Source organism: Cydia strobilella, chromosome 8 (genome assembly GCF_947568885.1).
Source record: "Cydia strobilella chromosome 8, ilCydStro3.1, whole genome shotgun sequence".
Classification (NCBI taxonomy): Eukaryota; Metazoa; Arthropoda; class Insecta; order Lepidoptera; family Tortricidae; genus Cydia; species Cydia strobilella.
This window is the reverse complement of record NC_086048.1, coordinates 1465491-1487688: the sequence shown is the minus strand read 5'-3', so window position 1 is coordinate 1487688 and position 22198 is coordinate 1465491. Positions and strand designations below refer to the sequence as shown.

The 22198-nt window shown below is 34.4% G+C and overlaps 1 protein-coding gene across 1 annotated transcript in view; it reads right to left on the bottom strand.

The window, feature by feature from the left end:
- Window positions 1-22198, bottom strand: part of LOC134743466 (tubulin alpha-1A chain) — a 44682-nt gene that overhangs the window by 10994 nt on the left and 11490 nt on the right. Inside the window, exon 2 of the mRNA XM_063676905.1 lies at window positions 2783-3005. Within this exon, the coding sequence (XP_063532975.1) occupies window positions 2783-3005 (223 nt within the window). The remainder of the gene's footprint in view (window positions 1-2782; window positions 3006-22198) is intronic.

Below are 22198 nucleotides of genomic sequence, written 5' to 3'. Positions count from 1 at the left end.
TTCGTACTTTTTGGTATTTGTTGTTATAGCGGCAACAGTTTTTTTTTATGAAATAAGAGGCAAACGAGCAGACGGATCACCTGATGGTAAGCGATTACCGCCGCCCAAGGACACCCGCAACACCAGAGGGGTTGTAAGTGCGTTGCCGGCCTTTAAGATGGGAGTACGCTCTTTTTTTGAAATATAAATCATCTGTGAAAATTTCAACTGTCTAGCTATCACGGTTCATGAGATACAGCCCGGTGACAGACAGACGAACAGACGGACAGCGGAGTCTTAGTAATAGGGTCCCGTTTTTACCCTTTGGGTACGGAACCCTAAAAATGAAAGAAAAAAACGGACTTATTCTTCTTTCGTCGGGTAAAAACATCAACATGTGTCACAATTATTTTTTATTTCTATTTTCTTTATTGGGGAAAAAAACAAATACAGGCCAGTGACAATACACAGATAAGATATAAGATTATAAAATGATAGGTTTAGCATGCATCCTAACACAATTCCCACTAGGAGTTCAGGCATTAATTTTAAGACAGCGTTGTAATCGGAACTCAAACAGATATCTCTACTAAAACTAAAACTACACAACTAAAACCAAACAATAACGATAATTACTCGTAACACAACTTAAGCAGCTAAACTTACATAAACACAAAAATAATTATTACACAAATAACAGTAAATAAATAGTACAACAGAAATGAAGCTACAATATGGGTAATTAAAATTATAGGAGCAAGCTGACTTTGCGCTTGAAGTTAGATCGGTTGAATTAATACATAAAAGAGAGAAAACGTTCAATAATGTTACTTAGTTTACGATGTAAACAAGATGTTACTTTTTCTTCCTTCATTACCATCAGGACCGTAAGAGAATTATCAAGACGTCAAACCAACACCTTCATGTTCCCAGAAAAAAATTACTTACTTTGAATACGAGACATGTTTATGGCTAAAGGCAACTGCGTTCATGTATTACATGTGGCCATGCGTGGCGATCAGATTTCTATAGATTTACAATTTTTCTAGCATCATGTGTTATGAGTTATTTACCTGCGGAAAATTAGTTTGTCAATTTGTAAAGGTTGTGTAGAAATAAGGGGATTCTCCCATCTATTTCATTCCATTTTTATACCGCGATAGCAGTTGGTACTAATTTGTTTCACTCCAGAAGATATCATATAATATGACTTATTTATCTCACAATATAACACACACACTACACACTCACAATATAATGTGTAATCGAATACACATAGAGTCAGACCAAGCTAACTCAGCAGCGATTTTGAAAGCACAGATTGTGCAAGTGTTTTTTTAAACGTCATAATTTCATAGAAGTTTGACGTTTAAAACAGTGTTCTATCAAAATAGCTGCCGAGTTAGCTTGGTCTGACTTTAGATATGTATTTTTATGATGAATATTGTAGAACATAAAACAGGGTGGTTCACCCAACTCTGCCTAACGGTTTAACAATCCATAATGACAGGTCCAACAGGGTTCAACGTCCGCAACCGACATTTCAGTTAATACCTAGTTCTAGCCTCTTTAGAATCGAGATTCCAATTATAGTTTAATGACAGGAACAGGAAATAACAAAGACTGAAATAAAGTTATGCGTTGACTGTGAACCAGTGAATGTCTACGGGATGCATTATGACAGGCCAAAGTCAAAAGCTGTCTCCAGAATGGATAGACAAAGAAAGATAGGGCGACGAAGTATGTATATTAAAGATAAGATAAAGATAAGTTAAAAAAATGTTTTTATTCCACAGAACGAATACAAATGTAGTACATAGTACATATCACAAGTTACTAAAAAGAGTTGGTGCATAACTGATTTGACATTTGACATTCGGAGGTTCCAGGAGTGCACTAGGCTAGGCCTGTATCGCGGGTGACCGATGTAAATTTTTATGCCATGCGAGTTAACTAGAATGATATTTTTACAATTGAGGACAAAAATTAGATTCAGGTTTATATACCTGGATTAAGATAAATGCAATTTTTGGTATATAGATCTGCCGTTTGGAATATGATAAGCCAAAGTAGTTAGTCTACAGGTTATTGGTGTTGTCTTGGCAGGCACATCTCAGTATTCAGTATTCATTTCTTTATTTGCTAATAATACAGAGAAGAGCCATGCAAATACAATAATAAAATATCACATAAATTCCTAATTCCACAAAGTCAACAATAAAAACCTAAAAAAAAAACAGTAACAAAAACAAACAAATTTGCAGTAGTACCTAAGAATTAATGGTTGAAAAATGTATTTATTTTAAGTTAAGTGTTCTTATTATTAATTAATCAATCAATTACTTATTATGAATTTTAATATTGGAATTTTAATCTATTAATTATACTATTACATAACATTTTTTTTTGAAAATTTGCATGTCGTTATGCGACTGAATACTGTACACCATATTTTAACAAAACAACACCTGTATTTTAGAATTAAGTATTCTTGCAAATAAAGAATCTTTATCTTTATCAAAAAGAGGTCTAGAAATAATACATTACCAACATCTACGAACTAGATGTTTTCTAAACGGCATTGGTGCGAATCTTATTCAGCAGAAATATAAAGAAGTGAATTGCTTTTGTCTAGCAGTAGGACACAATAAAAAACTTACCTAGTATACCGGCTAAGGTAAAGCAGATCGAGAAAGATGAAGCTGAAGTAAATGCATTCTATATGTCAGGGTAGACAAAGGATCTTGCTCAGCACCTAGAGAAGTGAGGGTTTTTGCCCAGCTGTAGAACAATAAAAACATACCAACAACAGTGGGCTCCAAGTCTACAAACACAGCCCTCGGCACATGCTTGCCAGCACCGGTTTCACTGAAGAAGGTGTTAAACGAGTCATCTCCACCGCCCAGGGTCTTGTCAGATGGCATCTGACCGTCCGGCTGGATGCCATGCTCGAGGCAGTACAGTTCCCAGCAGGCGTTACCGATCTGGACGCCGGCTTGGCCGATGTGGACTGAGATGCATTCCCTCTGAAAAGAAAATTGATAAGTGAATATAATCCCGGAGAAGTAAGTGCTCAGCAACTGTGTTTAATATTCAAAAAAATAGGATACGGTACAAATTTTAACAGTCCAAAATTACGTCGGGACAACAAGGAATTTTCTGAAACAAAAGACAAACAACTTTACAACTTTTTCTTTTCTGCGTGTATCTGCTTTCTTATTACTTATTGACGCCATTACTTCGTCATCGTCACAGTTTACCGGAATTAGCTGTAGATTTTGATGGCATTTTTTTCGTATGAGGTTTTACAGCTAAAAAGGCTAGACCAATGTAACTTTTATAACTTTTCGCAGCCTTAGGAATGATTTGACTGTTGATCAACTTCGAATGGTTTATTTTGCACTTGTAGAGTCAAAAATTCGCTATAGCATTAAACTATGGGGCAATAGTTATAAATATAATATTAACCGGGCATTCGTAGCTCAAAGAGATGCTATTCGGGCTATAGTTGGACTCCCTCCCTGGGGAAGTTGTAGAGAACATTTCTCAAGCCTTCGAATACTTACTGTGCCCAGTCTTTACATCCTTGTGCTGCTGACGGATGTAATCAAGCATCGCAATCGTTTTGAAACGGATTCAGAAATGATGTCGAGGGAGGCTTCTAGAACTAAGAACTTAAGATCCAAAGTAGCACCAAGCCTGGAGGTTGTAGTACACAGCGCTGCAGTTCAAGCGGTTAGACTGTTTAACAGACTGCCTACAGAGTTTAAAGTTATAAGATGCTCTGCAACTTTTAGAGAAAAATTGAAATTATATTTATTAGACAAATGCTGTTATGACATTAGTGATTTTTAGTACTCGTAATTTGATATTGTTGACATGTTTATTTGAATTGTTTATGTTTATAATATCAATCTTTCCCTCATTGTATATTTTGCTTATTGTTTGACCAATCTTGTGTGTACATTGTTTTCTTGTTATTATCTTAAGTTTTATTTGATTATTAAGTTAGTATTAATTGTAGATATATTTAATAAGTACCATTTCAAACACGATGTAAAAATTGTTAATGAAATAAATAATAATAATAATAATATAATATCTATGTAATAGTTATTTGTTATACAAGGGTGCAAAGTTGTATTTTACCCGCGAGTGTGGAATTGAACCACGAGCGAAGCGAGTGGTTCTAAAATAGAATCCTGAGCGTAGCGAGTGTTTTAACACACGAGAAGTAAAATACATTTGCACCCGTGTGTAACACAAAACTTTTCCCCTCACTATAGCGAGGAAAGTGCAACATCCACAGGCGTTAGATCATCTTCATCAACTGGAATCACTCATTTTTTTTACGATATTATAACAAAAAACTCTGGAAGTTGTGTATTTTTACGCGAGTCGGTGAGAAAAGTTTTTTAGTAAAAAAATTGTTGACAATGTTGACATTTCTGACGTATGAAATGTCAACGATGCGTTTTGAAATTGCATCGACTCAACTTGTGCGTTCAGAATTATATTTAACATTATTATAAAAAAAAATGTTGACATTTCTGACGTATGAAATGTCAACGATGCGTTTTGAAATTGCATCGACTCAACTTGTGCGTTCAGAATTATATTTAACATTATTATAAAAAAACAAACGTTTCTTATGGAATTTTAAGGTTTATGACTTAAAATCATTAAATAAAGCTAAATTTGGTATTTTTCATTAGATTCTCAAACCATTTATTTAATGATTATTAATGTCGAACGAATCATTATCATGCACGATTTACGTTTTGTTATCTGTCAAGCTACTTAAACACGCTCCATCCAAGGTCAAATTACTTTCCCCACTAGTGGATAAAACGCGTTTTTCCCCGCTTGTATTGAAGGATAAAAGACAACTTTCCGAGCTAGTGAGGGGAAAAACCCTTTTTATGTGCAAATAAATGATTATGATTATGATTACATTATCATGATCTGCACTACACTTTTACAAAAATGTGTTTATTGAAGTAATTCAGTACCAACGTTGGAATGATGATTCAAAAAGAATATCAGTATGAGCCTACAGGAAGATTTAATCAGTTTCATTCATAATAAACGTTCTTTTATCTAAGCCTTTTTACAGCGTATTTTACCACAACTGGAACCAAGCAAAAGGTAAAAAATTCAAAAGACAGTTAATGCTTTCGGGGTGACTCACTACTTTGCTTTCAGGCGAAAATAAGCCAGTCACTGCTCGAGTGTTAAAACTTTATTAGTTGTGAATAGCGGGGAAATTGCTTTAAAATATTGCTATAATTAGCTTTAAAGCACTGGCGTGTTGAAAAGCTATGTTGTTTTGAAATATTTTAACTTGATTTTTGTATTTAATTGCAGGCAGTCAGGAAATATTTATCTATCTATCTAATTCGAAATTTCCACTCATTAGCTGGAAGAGATCCCTTATAGGGATAATCTCGCCTTTGTACCTAAATTTATATGAATTTCATGTTAACCAATTTTTATGTACAATAAAGTGATTTACTACCACTACTACTACTACTATTTATAGTGCCTAATAAATAATTACATATTTCGCATTTTAAAAGCTGGAATGTCTCACAGCATTTTCAAATAATTCAAAGTCTTACCACATTACCACATTACAATGACCTGACAAAGTTCAACGTTCATTGTTTCTACCCTTAAAAAAAGCTGAACTATGCCACAAATTAACACAAATTCACCCCGTGACCTCATTCATTACAACCATAACTTTTGTTCAGGTAGACTTGACAAATGATACGGTAATTATGTAAATGAAGACGGAATGTTCGTCAGCCTTTTCACAAACAATTTTCTATTAGGGCCATACACAGAAAAAAGAAGAAGGAGCTTAATTTACAGTTGCAAGACCTTTTCTGATGTAGTTTTTGGGACTATCAAAATTGTTGATATTAATTGTTGTTTGTTAATTTTTGAATTGCTTTCGATCATTCAAATATAATATAATATTAAACCTCATCTGGATAAATATGTATACTTGAAAATACTATTAATTATTTTTCCTATTGCATGCGTGTTGCTTTCTGTAAATCCTTGTAAGGGACTCGGCAGGACAGGCTCAGCCTAGTGTCAGAGTCACTGCGAAAAATTTGTTAACAATGTTTTCTGGCAATAAATATATTTGTATTTTTTTTGTATTTATATCATCCAATTCTTAACTTTCGGGTATATACCCTATAGAAAAGACAAATCTAAACACTACATTCTATATTATGAGAATGAATATGTAAATCTTTATAAGTCTTAATTTTACTCTTTTTAATTATCTCCTCTTAATTTTAGATTTGTATGTTACGTAATTACTTACATGATATCCCTTCATACCTATAGGGAGTATAGGGACCTAGAACATGTTTGCCAATTTTCTACAGCGCATGTTGGTATCCATTGATAGAGAATTATTCAGTAACTACAAGCAAGCCAAACTAAAGTTACTCAAGACATTAGGAAATCGTGAGCTAAGCAAATAACTGCACCTCCTAATAGCTGATGAACCTAGCCTTCAAACTTAGTTTAACTTTGATTAAATCAGAAACTTCCACTTGCAAATTTTCGTAGTAATTTTGAACGTTCTTACAGTTACAAAGATAATGTTTCCAACTCTAACCTTTCGTGACTAAAATGTAATGAATAGTGATGGTTATATTTAAGCCGTGATTTAATCCTTTACGTAATGTAGTTTATATCCTAATAGTTTTCGATACGCACGAGTGAGCACGGACGACATATAAATCTTAATTAGATTAGGCATCTAAGTAAGATGAATTGGTAACTGGTGTTGTTATATTGTAATATCTATTTAGAAACTTGGGCATATTAATTTATAAAAAAAGGGATTTCAATAATCTAGTCTCTACTCTACATAATCTACATGGGCATCTGATGACAAAAATTTAAAAAATTAGATTTAGCAAGCAAAGAAAATTCTGCTAGTAACATTTGAAGTTTTATAATTTCGTATTATACACAATAGAATTTTATTTTATTTATTAATTTAAAAAAACATTATTCATAAATAAAATAGGTACATAGGTAATAGTAAAACTAAGTAAAACTCAATATAAATAAAAAAACGTAGGTAATATTTATAGTAGGTACTTGAAATTGAAATACGTTGGTATGCTCATAATTAATTAAATAAACTAACTTTTTTTGATTTGTCATTTAAGTAGTTTTTAATTCGTCAACTTTCTCAATAAAACACAGTTTGCTGCAAACATTTATATTAGCATTGCAAATGCTTATCCGTCACGCCATCCCTGTTTGTCTATCTATACCATAGATCTTCCTTCGTATTCCCATTCTTTTTGTGATCGTAACTAACCCTGGATAAGGTATGTTTACCAAGCTTAGAATAAATTTAAAAGTGGAAAAATTACTGGCATGGGTGAGACTTGAACTCCCGGCCTCTGGATCGATACTCCAGCGCTCTGCCAACTGAGCAGACATTTCTGCTTGTTAAAAATTAATTAAGGTATGTTTATGCTTTCGTGCAAGCATGTAAATAAACAACAGTTGCCAATAAAAAAGATAATATCTAAAATATTATTTGGGTCACTATGTAAGCAGTCATCGAATCATTTTTGTGAAAATGTAAATACCTATGTTAGGTTTTCTTGGCAATTCCGATATCTAGTGGAAGTTCAGATCCTCTACCAAACAGCCGAAAGTGCCTTCAAAATATGCAGGTAATTCTTGAAAATGTATCCACGAAACGTATACTTAGTGTTTTTCATTTCTCATGCTCTGAAAGAGGGTCATTGTTGTTCTAAAAGGTGTGCAGAAAATGATACGTGTCTGCACTAAAGCATTTTACGTTCGAAGTACTTACGATTTTTTTTTTACGATAAGCAATTGAAATTTGAGTTTAAATTTATACAATTTCCATTCTGATATTTGACTCTCCATTCCATAAATAACGAAACCTTTGTCTGAATTGTTAATTGGAAGTATCCTCAAGAAATACTATAAAAATGTATACTTAGTCATGTTTTTAAAAAAACACATGCATTTTATTTTCCCAGTATTCGAAATGAAAACTAGAGTGACTTTGATCCCTTGGTTAACAATCTACTATAGTTACAAAGCTGAAACAATGATCAAGACCAAGGGTTGAAAATGACCCAATTCGCATTTGAGATATGTTATAAAAGTTATAATTCAAGCGAAGGAAGGAATAATCGCCATCTCATCTTTAGCTTATAGTCTATCTATTTCACTTGGTTATTAAAAGAGCGATAAAAAATGGAGCTACATAAGTTATATTTTAAACTTCACTTCCGAGAGATCGTCTCCATTCAACTTAGTTCCATTTTGTACAAATTGAGTTTAATTTATAGGCTTTCTATGAAATAAAAAATAAATTTATAAAATGGTCATTAGCCAACTAACCCTTCACGATATTGAGCACGAAACTGAAAAATCGGAGAGCGATACGGCATGGCACGTTCCGTAAATGAACGTTCATTTATCAACTACCCTACTATGAAAATATATAGATATATGTTTCACAAAGTCGTACACTAATATGACTACAACCTTAATCGTAACGTAAAGAGACAAGGTTTAAAATTCAATGCATTTTCAGTAGCACTGTGCGTATGGATTAACTTTTGCTCTACGAGTTTCTGAATGCAACTGTAGCTTAAATAGTTAAGGTTTAAAATTCAATATCAGGTGTTAAGCGCACAAAAGGGCTAGTTCAACATGGTCGTAAACCAGTTTTATCCCAAAAAAGACTTTATCACGATGCTTCAAGCTTGAAAATCGCTTAAGTGAAATTGTTAGCAATAGCCTGAATATTTTGATCGGAAGGCAGTATTCAGCGAGTAGCGATTGGTAACAATCACATGGATAAAACAATCAGTGATTTATGGTGGGTAATGACTGATATTGGAATTGGCTTTTGTATTATTGTGTTGCTGAATCGTTTAGAAGCCTTTACTTCGAGAATCCTTTCCTTTATTATGTCGTATCAAGCTTTTCAATTCTTGTACTTAAGGTTCGTATACAATGGTATACATAAAATACCATAAACTTTGCATAAACTTACTTAACGTATATGACACGACTTATACGACTTAAGACTTTTTCTTTAATATAATTATTAAAGAAAGTATTACAATTACTTAACAAAGTTAACAATTCTTAACATGCCAAATATTGCCTGGCTGAAATTATACAGAACTATAGCGAGTCTAGCGACCCGCCCCGGCTTCTCATGGGTAGTTCAACTAACTTACACAAAACCTTTATAAATAGTACATATAAACCTTAATTCCTTTTGAATCACTCAATCACAAAAAAAACCGCATCAAAATCCGTTGCGTAGTTTTAAAGATCTAAGCATACATAGGGACAGACGGACAGACAGCGGAAAGCGACTTTGTTTTAATATGTAGTGATGATGTAACAATAAATAGTGGGGATCCGTTTAAGGGCATAGTTGGTATCGTGTTTTGATAAGGAAAAAGTATACAAAACACTTTTTGGCGCAAAAAAAATAAATTTTTCTATGGGGCAGGTCGTCCAAGCGGTCAACCCTCCATACAAAATCTTATTTTAAATATTTGACGGTCGCCTTTCGCTCATTATCGGGTATTTAGTGCGAAAACGCAAAAACAGCATGTGAAAGATATAATCCTCAGGGCTAAACAAACTCCTAAAAACGCAAGATTTATGCCGCTAGATCGTCGACAGATCCCGAAACGCATGATTAGGTCATCCATCCGACAGCATTGTTGCCGGTCTCTCGAGTGGAACGGCAGCTGTTAGACCATAATCTCTTCTTCCTAGTCAGAAAGTCAATGTTTATGGTATTTTGTAGTAACATACGTCCTTTTGGCTTAAGATGGCAAAATGGCTTCCATTTGTTGTCTGCCAATTGCGACAGTAATTGGAAGTTTAAATTTAATGTCGTGGGTGTTTTAAGATGGTCACAAAATTCTTATTAAGTAATATTGTCTTCGGTTACCGCGATAGTTACTCATAAAGTAAAACTATGAAAACGGATTATATCGCGTATATTGAATTTATAATACATCCCGACGTTTCGAACCCTTTACAGCGTTCGTGGTCAACGGGTGACGGGGGGGGGGTCGGGATGTTTTATATATAATCCGTTTTCATAGTTTTATTTCTTATTAAGTAGTTCTAACTTTGAATGAAGGCACATGATGTGAGATTTTTATCCGACTCTAGGTATGTGGACTGTGAATATTTATATCCATAATGTGTTCCACTGTAGCGTCAAAACTATACCTCCTGAGTTGATTTAAATCCTGGTGTCAATTGTTTAATTTATAAAATAAATATTATACATTATGAATCAGGCGACCTGCCAGTTGTGCCAGAGGGCCTACCGCGAAAAACGAAAATCGATATTTCGTTATCTGCCTCTATCGCTCGATTATGAAAGAGGCCCTAGGTAGGTAGATCGGTAGGCCCCCTGGTGTGGTCCGCGCTTTAGTTTTCGTTCTGGCTGGAGAAACTGGACATTGTTGTAAACAAAAGTTGTAGGCAATTAGACACCCACGCTAACTACATGTAGTTACTCCCATCTTTGGACAACATTTATGGTACAAACTTTATTGGGGCAATTTATTGGAATCGATCTCATTGGACCAACCTTGTATTTGTTAATTGAAATAGATGGACGATTTGAGTTTTTAAACCAATGTCGTTTTGTAATTGGCATTTTATTACCTTCACTTCATCGGGGATGCCTTGGGCCCTTTTTGGGACGAATTTAATTTAATTTCATTATCACTACACTTATATTGACCGGGATATAGGCCGTGATTACCTTTTGTATTGTTTATGAGCTCCCGATAAATCCCCGGTCAATATAAGTCTAGTGAAACTAACCGTGAACCACAACGATACCACTTACCACAAATAAACATATATGTAATGAATTGTAAATATAATTGTCATTAAGACTGTCTGCCTAAAAAACCTCAACTTTACCACGTGTATGTAGATTGTAGGTTTAATATGTATAACACATAAACAGACCTGTAACGATTGTTATTAATAAACTTTCATTTTCATTTTCATTTTTTCGGTAGTATACTGTACAGTCACATCGAATGGTGTATTAGGCCCTCTGGCCGCTGTACTATGTGGAATGAATTGTCGCCCATGGTATTTCCGGACCGATACAATCTTCAAACCTGCAAGAAAAGAGCGTACTCCCATCTTAAATGCCGGCAACGCAATTGGCTAACAGCTAACTAAGGAATTGAATTATAAACTGAAATAAATGTCATACACAAAACACAAATTAAAATATTTTCATAGAAAATAATTTAATTTGTTCTTAGAGAATTGAATTATACCGTGGTAATATAATTACAAGGCACCTTATGAATCTAGGCCTTCCGGCTAGTAAGCCCTTAGTGTTTCCGTCTGACGGCTACTTCCGTTTTCGAAACCCCTAGGCTTAGGTGTTAGGTTACTGGGTTGCATAAATTAGTTTATCATAAATGTCCATGAATTATTCTACCTTTATTTGTACGTAGGTCTGTAACGGTATTATTTTTCATCATCATCATCATATCAGTAAAGACGTCCACTGCTGGGCATAGGCCTTCCCCAGCGATACTTTTGCGACTGTATTTTTGTAGAAATGGGCATTTTTTCTGTAGTGATGCACTGGACTTTTTTTAAGGATATGTAAATTTAATGTTATTTGTGCCCGAATCATGAGCTGATTCCATGCTCCTAGGAAAGAAACAATGTCCCAAAATTTTCATACATTTTACGTACTTTCCATTTCGTTACCGCCGTACTCGGCCGTGCAAAGTGTTTGAAAAATGGTATTGGAATGGAAAAATAAAACTTGGGATGCTTTTTTTCCTCCTAGTAGGAACGAGGAGCTCGTGATTCTGAGTGGGGAAAACATTAAATTTACCTATTTTGGAAAAAAAGTCCAGTACATCACTACAGAAAAAAATGCCCAAATAACAGTAGATTTTGATGGCATTATCCCCGCCGCCCCTGTGCCCCGAGGCCTTTTGGCACAGACGTTAGCTGAGCTGAGCCACTTTCCTTTTCAATTAGTTTGTAAGAATTATTGTGTACTTCTATTATGTACTATGTTCAAACTTTTTGAATAAACGTCTTTTATTTACATATTTATTTAATTATTGAAATGCCACGAAAATCTACTTTTTGATGCGCAAAATTGAGATGTTATAATAATGAATAAATGTGCTATTTTCAACCAAAAGGGTACTTATTGTCGCTTGTCAGTATATAAGGCGCTATTTCCATATAGTTTCAATATAGGTTGAAAACGTCACAAATGGAAAATCATAGATCATTTTTGTGTGGCCCACCATAATACATGCACTGCGGAATTAATATGTTCGTGGTTAATCCTGTCTGTCGCCAAACCGCTGTATTTCAAAATAATGTAAGTGCGAGAACGACGTATGACATAGACTTAAAAAAAACCGGCCAAGTGCGAGTCGGACTCGTCCACCGAGGTTTACCTTCCGTACTTTTTAGTATTTGTTGTTATAGCGGCAACAGAAATACATCATCTGTAAAAATTTCAACTGTCTAGCTATCACGGTTCATGAGATACAGCCTGTTGACAGACAGACGGACAGCGGAGTCTTAGTAATAGGGTCCCGTTTTTACCCTTTGGGTACGGAAACCTAAAAATAACTGCCATAATCCAAGTGGTCATCCAAAAACAACCAAAAGTGCGGTAATTAGCAGACAACGACCGCATTGATTACAACATTGCATGTAACGGCCATTGACCGTGCCGGCAGACCGACGCAAAAAACGCCTAACCGCAGAGATGAGAAGAGAGAGGTTCCGTATAGTCAAAAGATAGATATAACTCCGTAATAGATGGATACAGTGTAAGGAAAAACCGTGCCTCGAAAATCAAGAAAATTTGATTCTCGTTCAGAGGGCGCTACTAGTTTTGGCCTACAGTCGTATAGATGGCGTTGACGGTTTCGTTTGTTATTTAACAATTTTAACGCATATCAGTGAAAGAACATGGGTCAAAATCATAAAAATAATTAATGCAAATAAAAAAAATCATTTATCTATATTTAAATACATTCTATCGTATTTTTATAAATCTTCATTTTTAGTTTTAAAGTGTGTCGACAGATGGCAGTGAATTTACTGGGGTTACAAAATTTACTATGACAGTACCGCTCTAGTATAAGTTACTCTATGGTATAGTAGACCAGCGGTTGAACAAAAATTGGTTTTTATGCCTATGTTCCACGCTGCAGGAGATAAACTCATTGCTACCGCCACTAAATTGTTGCCGTCAGTCAATCAACATCACGTCATCAATAAAACGTCTGTCGAATAGGTGTCGATGACGCTCGCTAGTGGCAAAAAAGGATACCGTTTATACAAAAAGTGGAGCCTCTATTATGTTTTTTTTTCTGTGTAATTTGGGGCGCCCTATTCGTGTAGCTAAGTGTTGCATTTGTATCGAAATATTCATTTCGGTTAGGAGTAGGTGCTAATGGAATGAAACAATAAAGTGAAGCTACATCAATTAATCAATACAGGCCGTCCTTTTGCGAAAATATTTAGATTGATTTTTAAATTTAAGAATGATAGTAGAACATTCAGAAAACTATTAACAAAATCGTTCTAAAACCTTTTTTTAGGGTTCCGTACCCAAAGGGTAAGAACGGGACCCTATTACTAAGACTCCGCTGTCCGTCCGTCTGTCCGTCTGTCACCAGGCTGTATGTCATGAACCGTGATAGCTAGACAGTTGAAATTTTCACAGATGTAGTTCTGTTGCCGCTATAACAACAAATACTAGAAACAGAATAACATAAATATTGAAATGGGTCCCCATACAACAAACGTGACTTTTTTGCCGTTTTTTGCGTAATGGCACCCTTTGTGCGCGAGTTTGACTCGCACTTGGCCGGTTTTTTTCTTTATATTACAAATATTCTTGCGGAGCCCAAACAGAGGCTTTGCGGAGCCCTAAGGGTCCGCGGAGCACACTTTGAGAATGGTTGATGTAAGCATTAACATGATACGATCATGTCATAGCTATCGGGGACAGACAGGGAGGGTCGGATGACATCACCCTGCGTGACTCACCGCCGCTTTATTTTACAGGACAAAAAATATTCTATATGGAAAACTTCAAAAACACTAATATACTTCAACATTTCCTGAAGCTTCTTTTTTTTAAGGGCGGACCGATCCGAAAATAGGGAGCCACCGTTGGAGGGCCTGCCATCTTTTGGCCTTAATCGGAAACATAAACATGTACATTGACACTTCAAAAGCAAGTACTGCCGTCTGGCGTTCTCGTACGTTTTATTGTGCATAGTAGATTCTGCCATCTTGTGGGCTACTTTGGAAGCATAAACTTCACATTTACGCCTCGCGCCAAAAATCTGACGTCTCCTGTGCTGCCCCCTACAGTTGCACGCTCCCTTACCTCTGAACGGTAATATTAACGTGGTATCAAGTGGTATTCACAACGAATTAATAAACTTTCACGCATAAACAGCTGAATCGATTTAGATGAAATGGAGAAAATGGATTCAGATTCAGATTCAGATTTATTTGCAGAAAAAGGGTTACAATTAGGTTAATAATTGATCCACCTTGATCCGCGTTCTTGATTGATGGAGGTAGTTTGAGGCCCGCGGAAGGACATAGGGTAGTTTTTAGGGTTCCGTACCCAAAGGGTAAAAACGGGACCCTATTACAAAGCCCCCGCTGTCAGTCTGTCCGTCTGTCTGTCTGTCATCAGGTTGTATCTCATGACCCATGATAGCTAGACAGTTGAAATTTTCACAGATGATGTATTTCTGTTGCCGCTATATAGACCGATAGTGGGACCATATTTTTGACCTTAAAGTTATGATAATTCTAAAGAAGGAAAAGTGATGCTTATATGGCAGGGGACATGTTTTTAAGCATATTTGTAATTTAAGACGAAAAGTTAGAACGAGCGTTAGGTATAAATTAGGTATTTATATATTTTGATTGATGCTTTTTGAATATTGAATTAAAGTGCAAAGTTTAAGCTTCATTGTTTAAATTATGTATGACTCTTTAAACTGTTACATTTTTAGAAAAAAAATTAACGTGCTTCTTTGTCAAACTAAAATGAGCTTATTATTTTGTCGATATTGAATTAAAGTTTTAAAAATCCACAATAATATCTCTAAATTCTTAAGTTAATAGACAAAGCCGAAAAATTAGAAAAATAGGATTGCTGCTTAAATTTTAATATGCGTTTTTTGTCCTGTAAGGTCCAATATTGAATTAAAGTCTATAAAGATAAGTTTCATACTATAAAATAATATATGCAACCATATTATGAAAAGTAAGAAATTTCTTTGTGTAGCTTCCATTGTTATAGCCAAATCTATTTAAAAAGGCGCGAAATTCATACATACGCCGCGCTGGTCCGTCAAGGTGCCGGCGCGGCACGCGGGAGCCTATCGTAGCATTCGTATCTATCTATACCTATAGGTACCTCGCCCGGTCGCCCCACCCCCCGCTCAGCTTCGTAAGCGCTGCTTGACTTTTCTTGTCATTCATTAGTTTGTTTACCGTGCACATAAATTAGATGCCGATATTACGTGAAATTAATGTAATTATGACTTCAAAATGAGTACAAGATGTTTGTTATGTGGACTGATTATTTTTAGTTACTTAGTGGTCCGAGAGCTGGTAGACATTTTGGAGTAGGTCCTTGAGGCAAGCTGAAAATTTGCCTGATACTTCTCCTATCATACCTTAACTCAGCACTGGAGGTCTGGCTGCAGGGTAGCGGGGCTAAATCAACCCTTATATTTTTTAAGATTTTTTAGGGCTCCAAAAAAGTTCGTGAGGCAATCTGTAATTTTTACAGGTTGAAGTTAAGTATCTAAATAGTCACAAAAAAATAAGCCTGAACATTTGGTCGGGTCTTTGACCTTGCCAGAAGATCTAAAAAGTAACGTATGGCACTTACTCGTACGTAAAATTAAGTTTGTCTACTATAGTAATTGTATGCATTACAAAGTTATTTTTGTAGTACAGTAAATTAAAGACTACTAGGTAGGATGTACAGTCAGCAATACTATTCGCTTAGCACCGTTGCATACAAACTTCTTTACAGGGGTGGTATCTTTTCCCTGCAGCTGACTGTACAATGTGATTGTAACTATGACGATGGTGTATATTTATGATGTATGTTATTTATTGTGTTTTTTGTATGTTACTTAAGGGCTTCTGTTAAGGGAACGAAAATTTGATTATTTTTGCGCTACAACGCACGGTTTAGGAGATACAGCCCTGTAAATATTTTTTTCTGTTTTTTTTTCTATTTGTTTTTTGTTTAATGTTTATTAAGGGTCCACTGCAGGCGAACGAAAATGTTTATTATTTTGCGCTACGGCACACGGTTTAGGAGATACAGAATTATAAAGGTTTTTTGTGTTTTTTTTTTAATATATTAATTAAGGGTTTCTTAGTGAAACGAAAATTTGATTATTTTGCGCTCCGTCGCACGGTTTAGGAGATACAGCCCTCTAAAAAAAATTTTGTTTTTTTTTTTCTTTTCTTTTTAAATGTTAATTAAGTTGAACGAAAATTTTATTATTTTACGCTACGACGCTATTATTAAATTATGTTAGATTTTGAAATTTTTATATTAAATATATCTACTTATATATAAAGTTGAAGTTTGGTTATTGAATTTTATATTATATAAATATACAAAAAAAGAAATATAGGGCTGTATCTCCTAACCCGTCCGTCGTAGCGCAAAAATAATAAAATTTTCGTTCCCCTTTAAAAACACTTTTAATATACAAAAAACACAATGAAACACAATAAGAAAAACAAACTCTACACGGCTGTATCTCCTAAGCCGAGCGTCGTAATATAAAAAAAAAAAAAAAACAAACAAAAATACCAAAAAAATCTTTATAAGGCTGTATCTCTGAACCGTGGGTCGTAGAGTAAAATAATAAAATTTTCGTTCAACTTAATTAACATTTAAAAAGAAAAGAAAAAAAACAGAAATTTTTTTTTTAGAGGGCTGTATCTCCTAAACCGTGCGTTGTAGCGCAAAAATAATCTAATTTTCGTTCCCCTTTGAGAAACCCCTAAGTAACATACAGAAAACACAATGAAAAACTAAAAAGAAAAACAAATAAAAAATCTTTATAGGGTTGTATCTCCTAAACCGTGCGACGGAGCGCAAAAATAATCAAATTTTCGTTCCACTAAGAAACCCTTAAGTAATATATTAAAAAAAACACAGAAAATCTTTATAAGGCTGTATCTCCTAAACCGTGCATCGTAGCGCAAAATAATAAAATTTTCGTTCCATTGCAGTGGACCCTTAGTTAACATTAAAAAAAAAGAAAAAGAAAAACAGAAATAGTACATTTCGATGCTAGTGCGGAAAGTATGTCATACTTTACATACTTTCGAAGAATGACATTTCCGCACGTGTATCGAACGACGTTTTTTAATACCGTTGCGAAAAAATAAGAAAAACAACAAGTAAGGAATTCGAAACTTTTATATTATTCATTCTGTGACATTATTGACATTAGACTTATATTGACCGGGATATAGACCGTGATTACCTTTTGTATTATTTGTGAGCTCCCGATATTTCAAAACCACCGTAAATCATTCAAAACTCTAATTATTGACATTGACATTATGAAGAGGTGTTTTTATAGCTTTTATTCGACTAGAATGGATTTTGTTATTATTATTGAACCCACTTCATACAACATTATACACATTGTATTGTTTTACAAATATAAAACATTGTACTATTATTACCTAAATATCGTTATTAACGATTATTTCAATACTCAACACTCAGTAATCAACATAAAAACCTACTGTTAAAGTAAGAATACGAAAAATATACATATTTCATATTTTATTACTTACCTCTTCATCATTATAACACGTCTATTTTTTCATATATTGAATATTGAAAAACCGTTCTTAATAAGTTGTCTGAATAGAACGGAACGCCTGTCAAAGGAGAGGCGTTTTTTATTTCTGCTTTAAATTTCCAAAGGCAACATTCGATATTGTTTTTATAACACACAAATAATCGTAATTAACGATATTTGGGTAATAATAGTACAATGTTTTATATGTACAATTGTCTTATTGAACATGCATTTAAAAAAAAATCTTTCATTGAAGTGGGTTCAATAATAATAACACCCAGCTAAAAAAACACCTCTTCATAATGTCAATGTCAATGATGTCACAGAATTAATAATATAAAAGTTTCGAATTCCTTACTTGTTGTTTTTCTTATTTTTTAGCAACTGTATTGAAAAACGTCGTTCGATACACGTGCGGAAATGTCTAATAATGACATACTTTCCGCACTAGCATCGAAATGTCCTATTACAGGGCTGTATCTCGTAACAGGGACCGGACAACCCTTTCCGCGATAAAACCCTTTCAATGGGTGACACTTAAACACGGCTAACACATTGAAAGACTTTCCCTTTTGAATTGCAAGCCTATTCATACCCTTACCTTTGACTAACCCTTACCGAAAAGCTAACCAAAAATAAGGCTAGCTCTTAATAAGGGTTACCCTTATCTTTAAGCGCTTTTTATAAAGGTTTCCCTTTGCGTGAAAGAGACAGGATTAGTATATATCTACGGTAGTGTATGAAAAGGAAAGAAAATACGTGCCTAGTCAAAGAACGCCGCCGTCGCCGCCGACGATCGCTCGGATTCGAAGTAATGTGTGCTTTATGAAAAAGGTAGACGACTTAAATTAGCACGCTTATATGCTAAAAGGGAAGCCCTTTATAAGGCTAACCCTTATAAGCAATATGCAAGGTGTTGGTGAGCGGATGATAAGGGTTTTGTAAGGGTATTTGGGCTACCGATTACTCAAATGTGGTAGCTTTATATAAGGGTTTTTAAAACCAAAACAAAGGGTTTCGTCTGGCAAAGGGTATGGTGAGTTAAGCCTTATGAAATACCCTTATAAAACCCCGATAAGGGATAGCGGGCCGGTCCCTGTCTCGTAAACCGTGCGTTGTAGCGCAAAACTAATCTAATTTTCGTTCCCCTTGGAGAAAACCGTAAGTAACATTCAAAAAACTTAATCGAACAACAAAGAAGAAAACAAAAAAATAAAAAATCTTTATAGGGTTGTATCTCCTAAGCCGTGCGTTGCAGCGCAAAAATAATCTAATTTTCGTTCCCCTTTGAAAAGCCCCTAAGTAACATACAAAACACACAATGAAAAACTAAAAAGAAAACAAACAAAGAAAAAAATGTTTATAGGGTTGTATCTCCTAAACCGTGCGTCGGAGCGAAGAGCAAAAATAATTAAATTTTCGTTCCACTTTAAGAAACCCTTATTAATATTTAAAAGATACAACCCTATAAAGATGTTTTAATTTTTTGTTTTCTTTTTTGTTTTTCATTGTATTTTTTGAATGTTACTTACGGGTTTCTCAAACGAGAACGAAAATTAGATTATTTTTGCGCTCCGACGCACGGTTTAGGAGATACAGCCCTATAAAAAGATTGTTTTCTTTGTTTTTTTCTTTTATGTTTTCATTGTGTTTTTTGTATGTTACTTAGGGGCTTCTGATAGGGGAACGAAAATTTGATTATTTTTGCGCTATAACGAACGGTTTAGGAGATACAGCCCTGTAAATATTTTTTCTGTTTTTTTTTCTTTGTTTTTAAAAAAAAAATTATTAAGGGTCCACTGCAGGCGGACGAAAATGTTATTATTTTGCGCTACGGCGCACGGTTTAGGAGATTAAGCCTTATACGGATTTTTTGTGTTTTTTTATACCTATATTAATTAAGGGTTTCTTAAAGTGGAACGAAAATTTGATTATTTTTACGCTCCGTCGCACGATTTAGGAGATTCAACCCTATAAAGATTTTTTCTTTGTTTTTCATTGTGTTTTTTGTATGTTAATTAGAGGTTTCTCAAAGGGGAACGAAATCTAGATTATTTTTGCTCTACAACGCACGGTTTAGGAGATACAGCCCTCTAAAGATTTTTTTTCCTTTTTTCTTTTTTTTTTAATGTTAATTAAGGGTCCACTGCAGTTGAACGAAAATTTTATTATTTTGCGCTACGACGCACGGTTCAGGAGATACAGCCTTATAAAGATTTTTTCGTTTTTTTTTATTTTTTTTTAAATATTAATTGAGGGTTTCTTAAAGTGGATCGAAAATTTCACGAATTAATAAACTAGTGGATGTGAAATGACTCCTATTTAGTATGAAAACCAGTGTCGCTAAACTCACACATTCATAGCCACGTTAAAATATGTCACACACTTACAAAATTGCTCTGATTCGTAGCAAATTTCCATACCAAAAGGTTATTACCGGTGGACATTTCTCGAACGAATATCAACTGTAGGCTACATGAGTGACGGTTTAAAATATAATGTCAAAGCTATATGACATACGACTCTTTCATTATCTCATTCATCTCACAAAAGCTCGCTCAACGTTCACCTAATACAACTACTCAACACCAGATGGCGTTATTTTATATAATTTTAAAATCACTTACTTATTACAGGCGAGAAAAGGGCTAAAAAACCAGTATAAGTAAGGTCTAATTACGCATGGTTTGTTACGGATCTCACGGTCACGTTACACTGGTGCTTTCGAGATCTCTACACGCCTGCGAGTAGCTAACCGTTGGAACTTCTTTCCATTCGACGATATAGGGAGGGGACAGTGTAATCGGAGTGTTTTATCGATATTTGTGTGTTCAGTTAGGTATTGATATTTCATTACCGTATGTTTTAACACATTTAGATGATACTTTATTTATGATTATAATATAGGTAGTGATAATCGTGATTGTATGAAAAATAATATGTAGTACAGTACAACAAATATCTAACTAAAAATTTGTTTCTTATTAATTGACCAACTAGGTTGTTAATGTGAACATTAAATATATCTTAAAGTCAAACAGATAAAATCATAGTTCTTTAAAGGTCTATTAACTCGGTATTGCTGTTATTTTGTAATCACAAATCTGCAATTACTTACATAGGTAAGTATTCGTCTTTAACAATATATTTACTTGTAGCAGCATTTAAGGCCAATCTAGACGGGACAACCTGATTAAATTGTCAAATTAATTGTATGGTGTGAAAGCATACATGAAACTGGCTCATCGATCCCACTTGATTTGATTGTAAGATTGTGACCTATCAAATCAGGAAGGGGGGCGGCAAAATTCCAATATTTGACGCTAGTTTGCGTGGTACGGAACACTTTTTATTAATTTAGTGAGCCCGAATGTCACTAATAATTACTAAATTAGTAACTAAGTTGCGTGTGGACGCTAGATGAGATGTATGGCAATTTTATCCCCAGAAATCTTTCTCTAAGAAATGCTCCTAGCAAATGGTGCTATATTTTTGCGGAAACTAATTTTCTTGCCCAGTAGCATTGATCTATTTATTTTTAATATCGGCATCTTGTGGTAACCTACAATAATTAATAATAAAGAAATAGAAAATATAAAACTTTTATTTATGGCACATTGCATGCATTGTACGCATAAGTGCATTAAGTACCTAGTCTAATTATATTAACGATGAAAATATGATGGGTGTAAAAAACAAAAACATATGTAAAGGAATACGAAGGTTTGAAAGGTTGCCATGAAATGACCTTACTTAGTGCTTGATGACCAGAGCTGCCATATTTACTAAGACATTGATTATCCCAAATAATAATTAGAAACGTGTCTAAAATAATAATTTATTACCAAACCAAACATCAAACTTGAAATATCGTAACTTTAACTTTATCGATATAAATATCGACATTGCGCAGCATCTGAGTAGCGAAGTTATTTGACATTTAGGATAGCGAATATTCCAGATAAACGTAAAGAATAGTGACAAAGGATTGTGAACTCTAAGTTCTAACTGATAAAATATAGATTTACTTAACGAACATTCCTAAATAATGCAAAATAAACAGATTTTTCGTATTTATTGGATTATATTTAAATAAATAACCACCGGTGATAGGAAATACCTCCACGTGAAAGATTTTTTAAACCGCTGTGATTTCTGCAGCTTAATACTGCACAATACGGCATTTTAAATTTAATTATCAATTTTTGTTAGACGAGCGTACGTACTACGTGAATGTCATTCGAGCA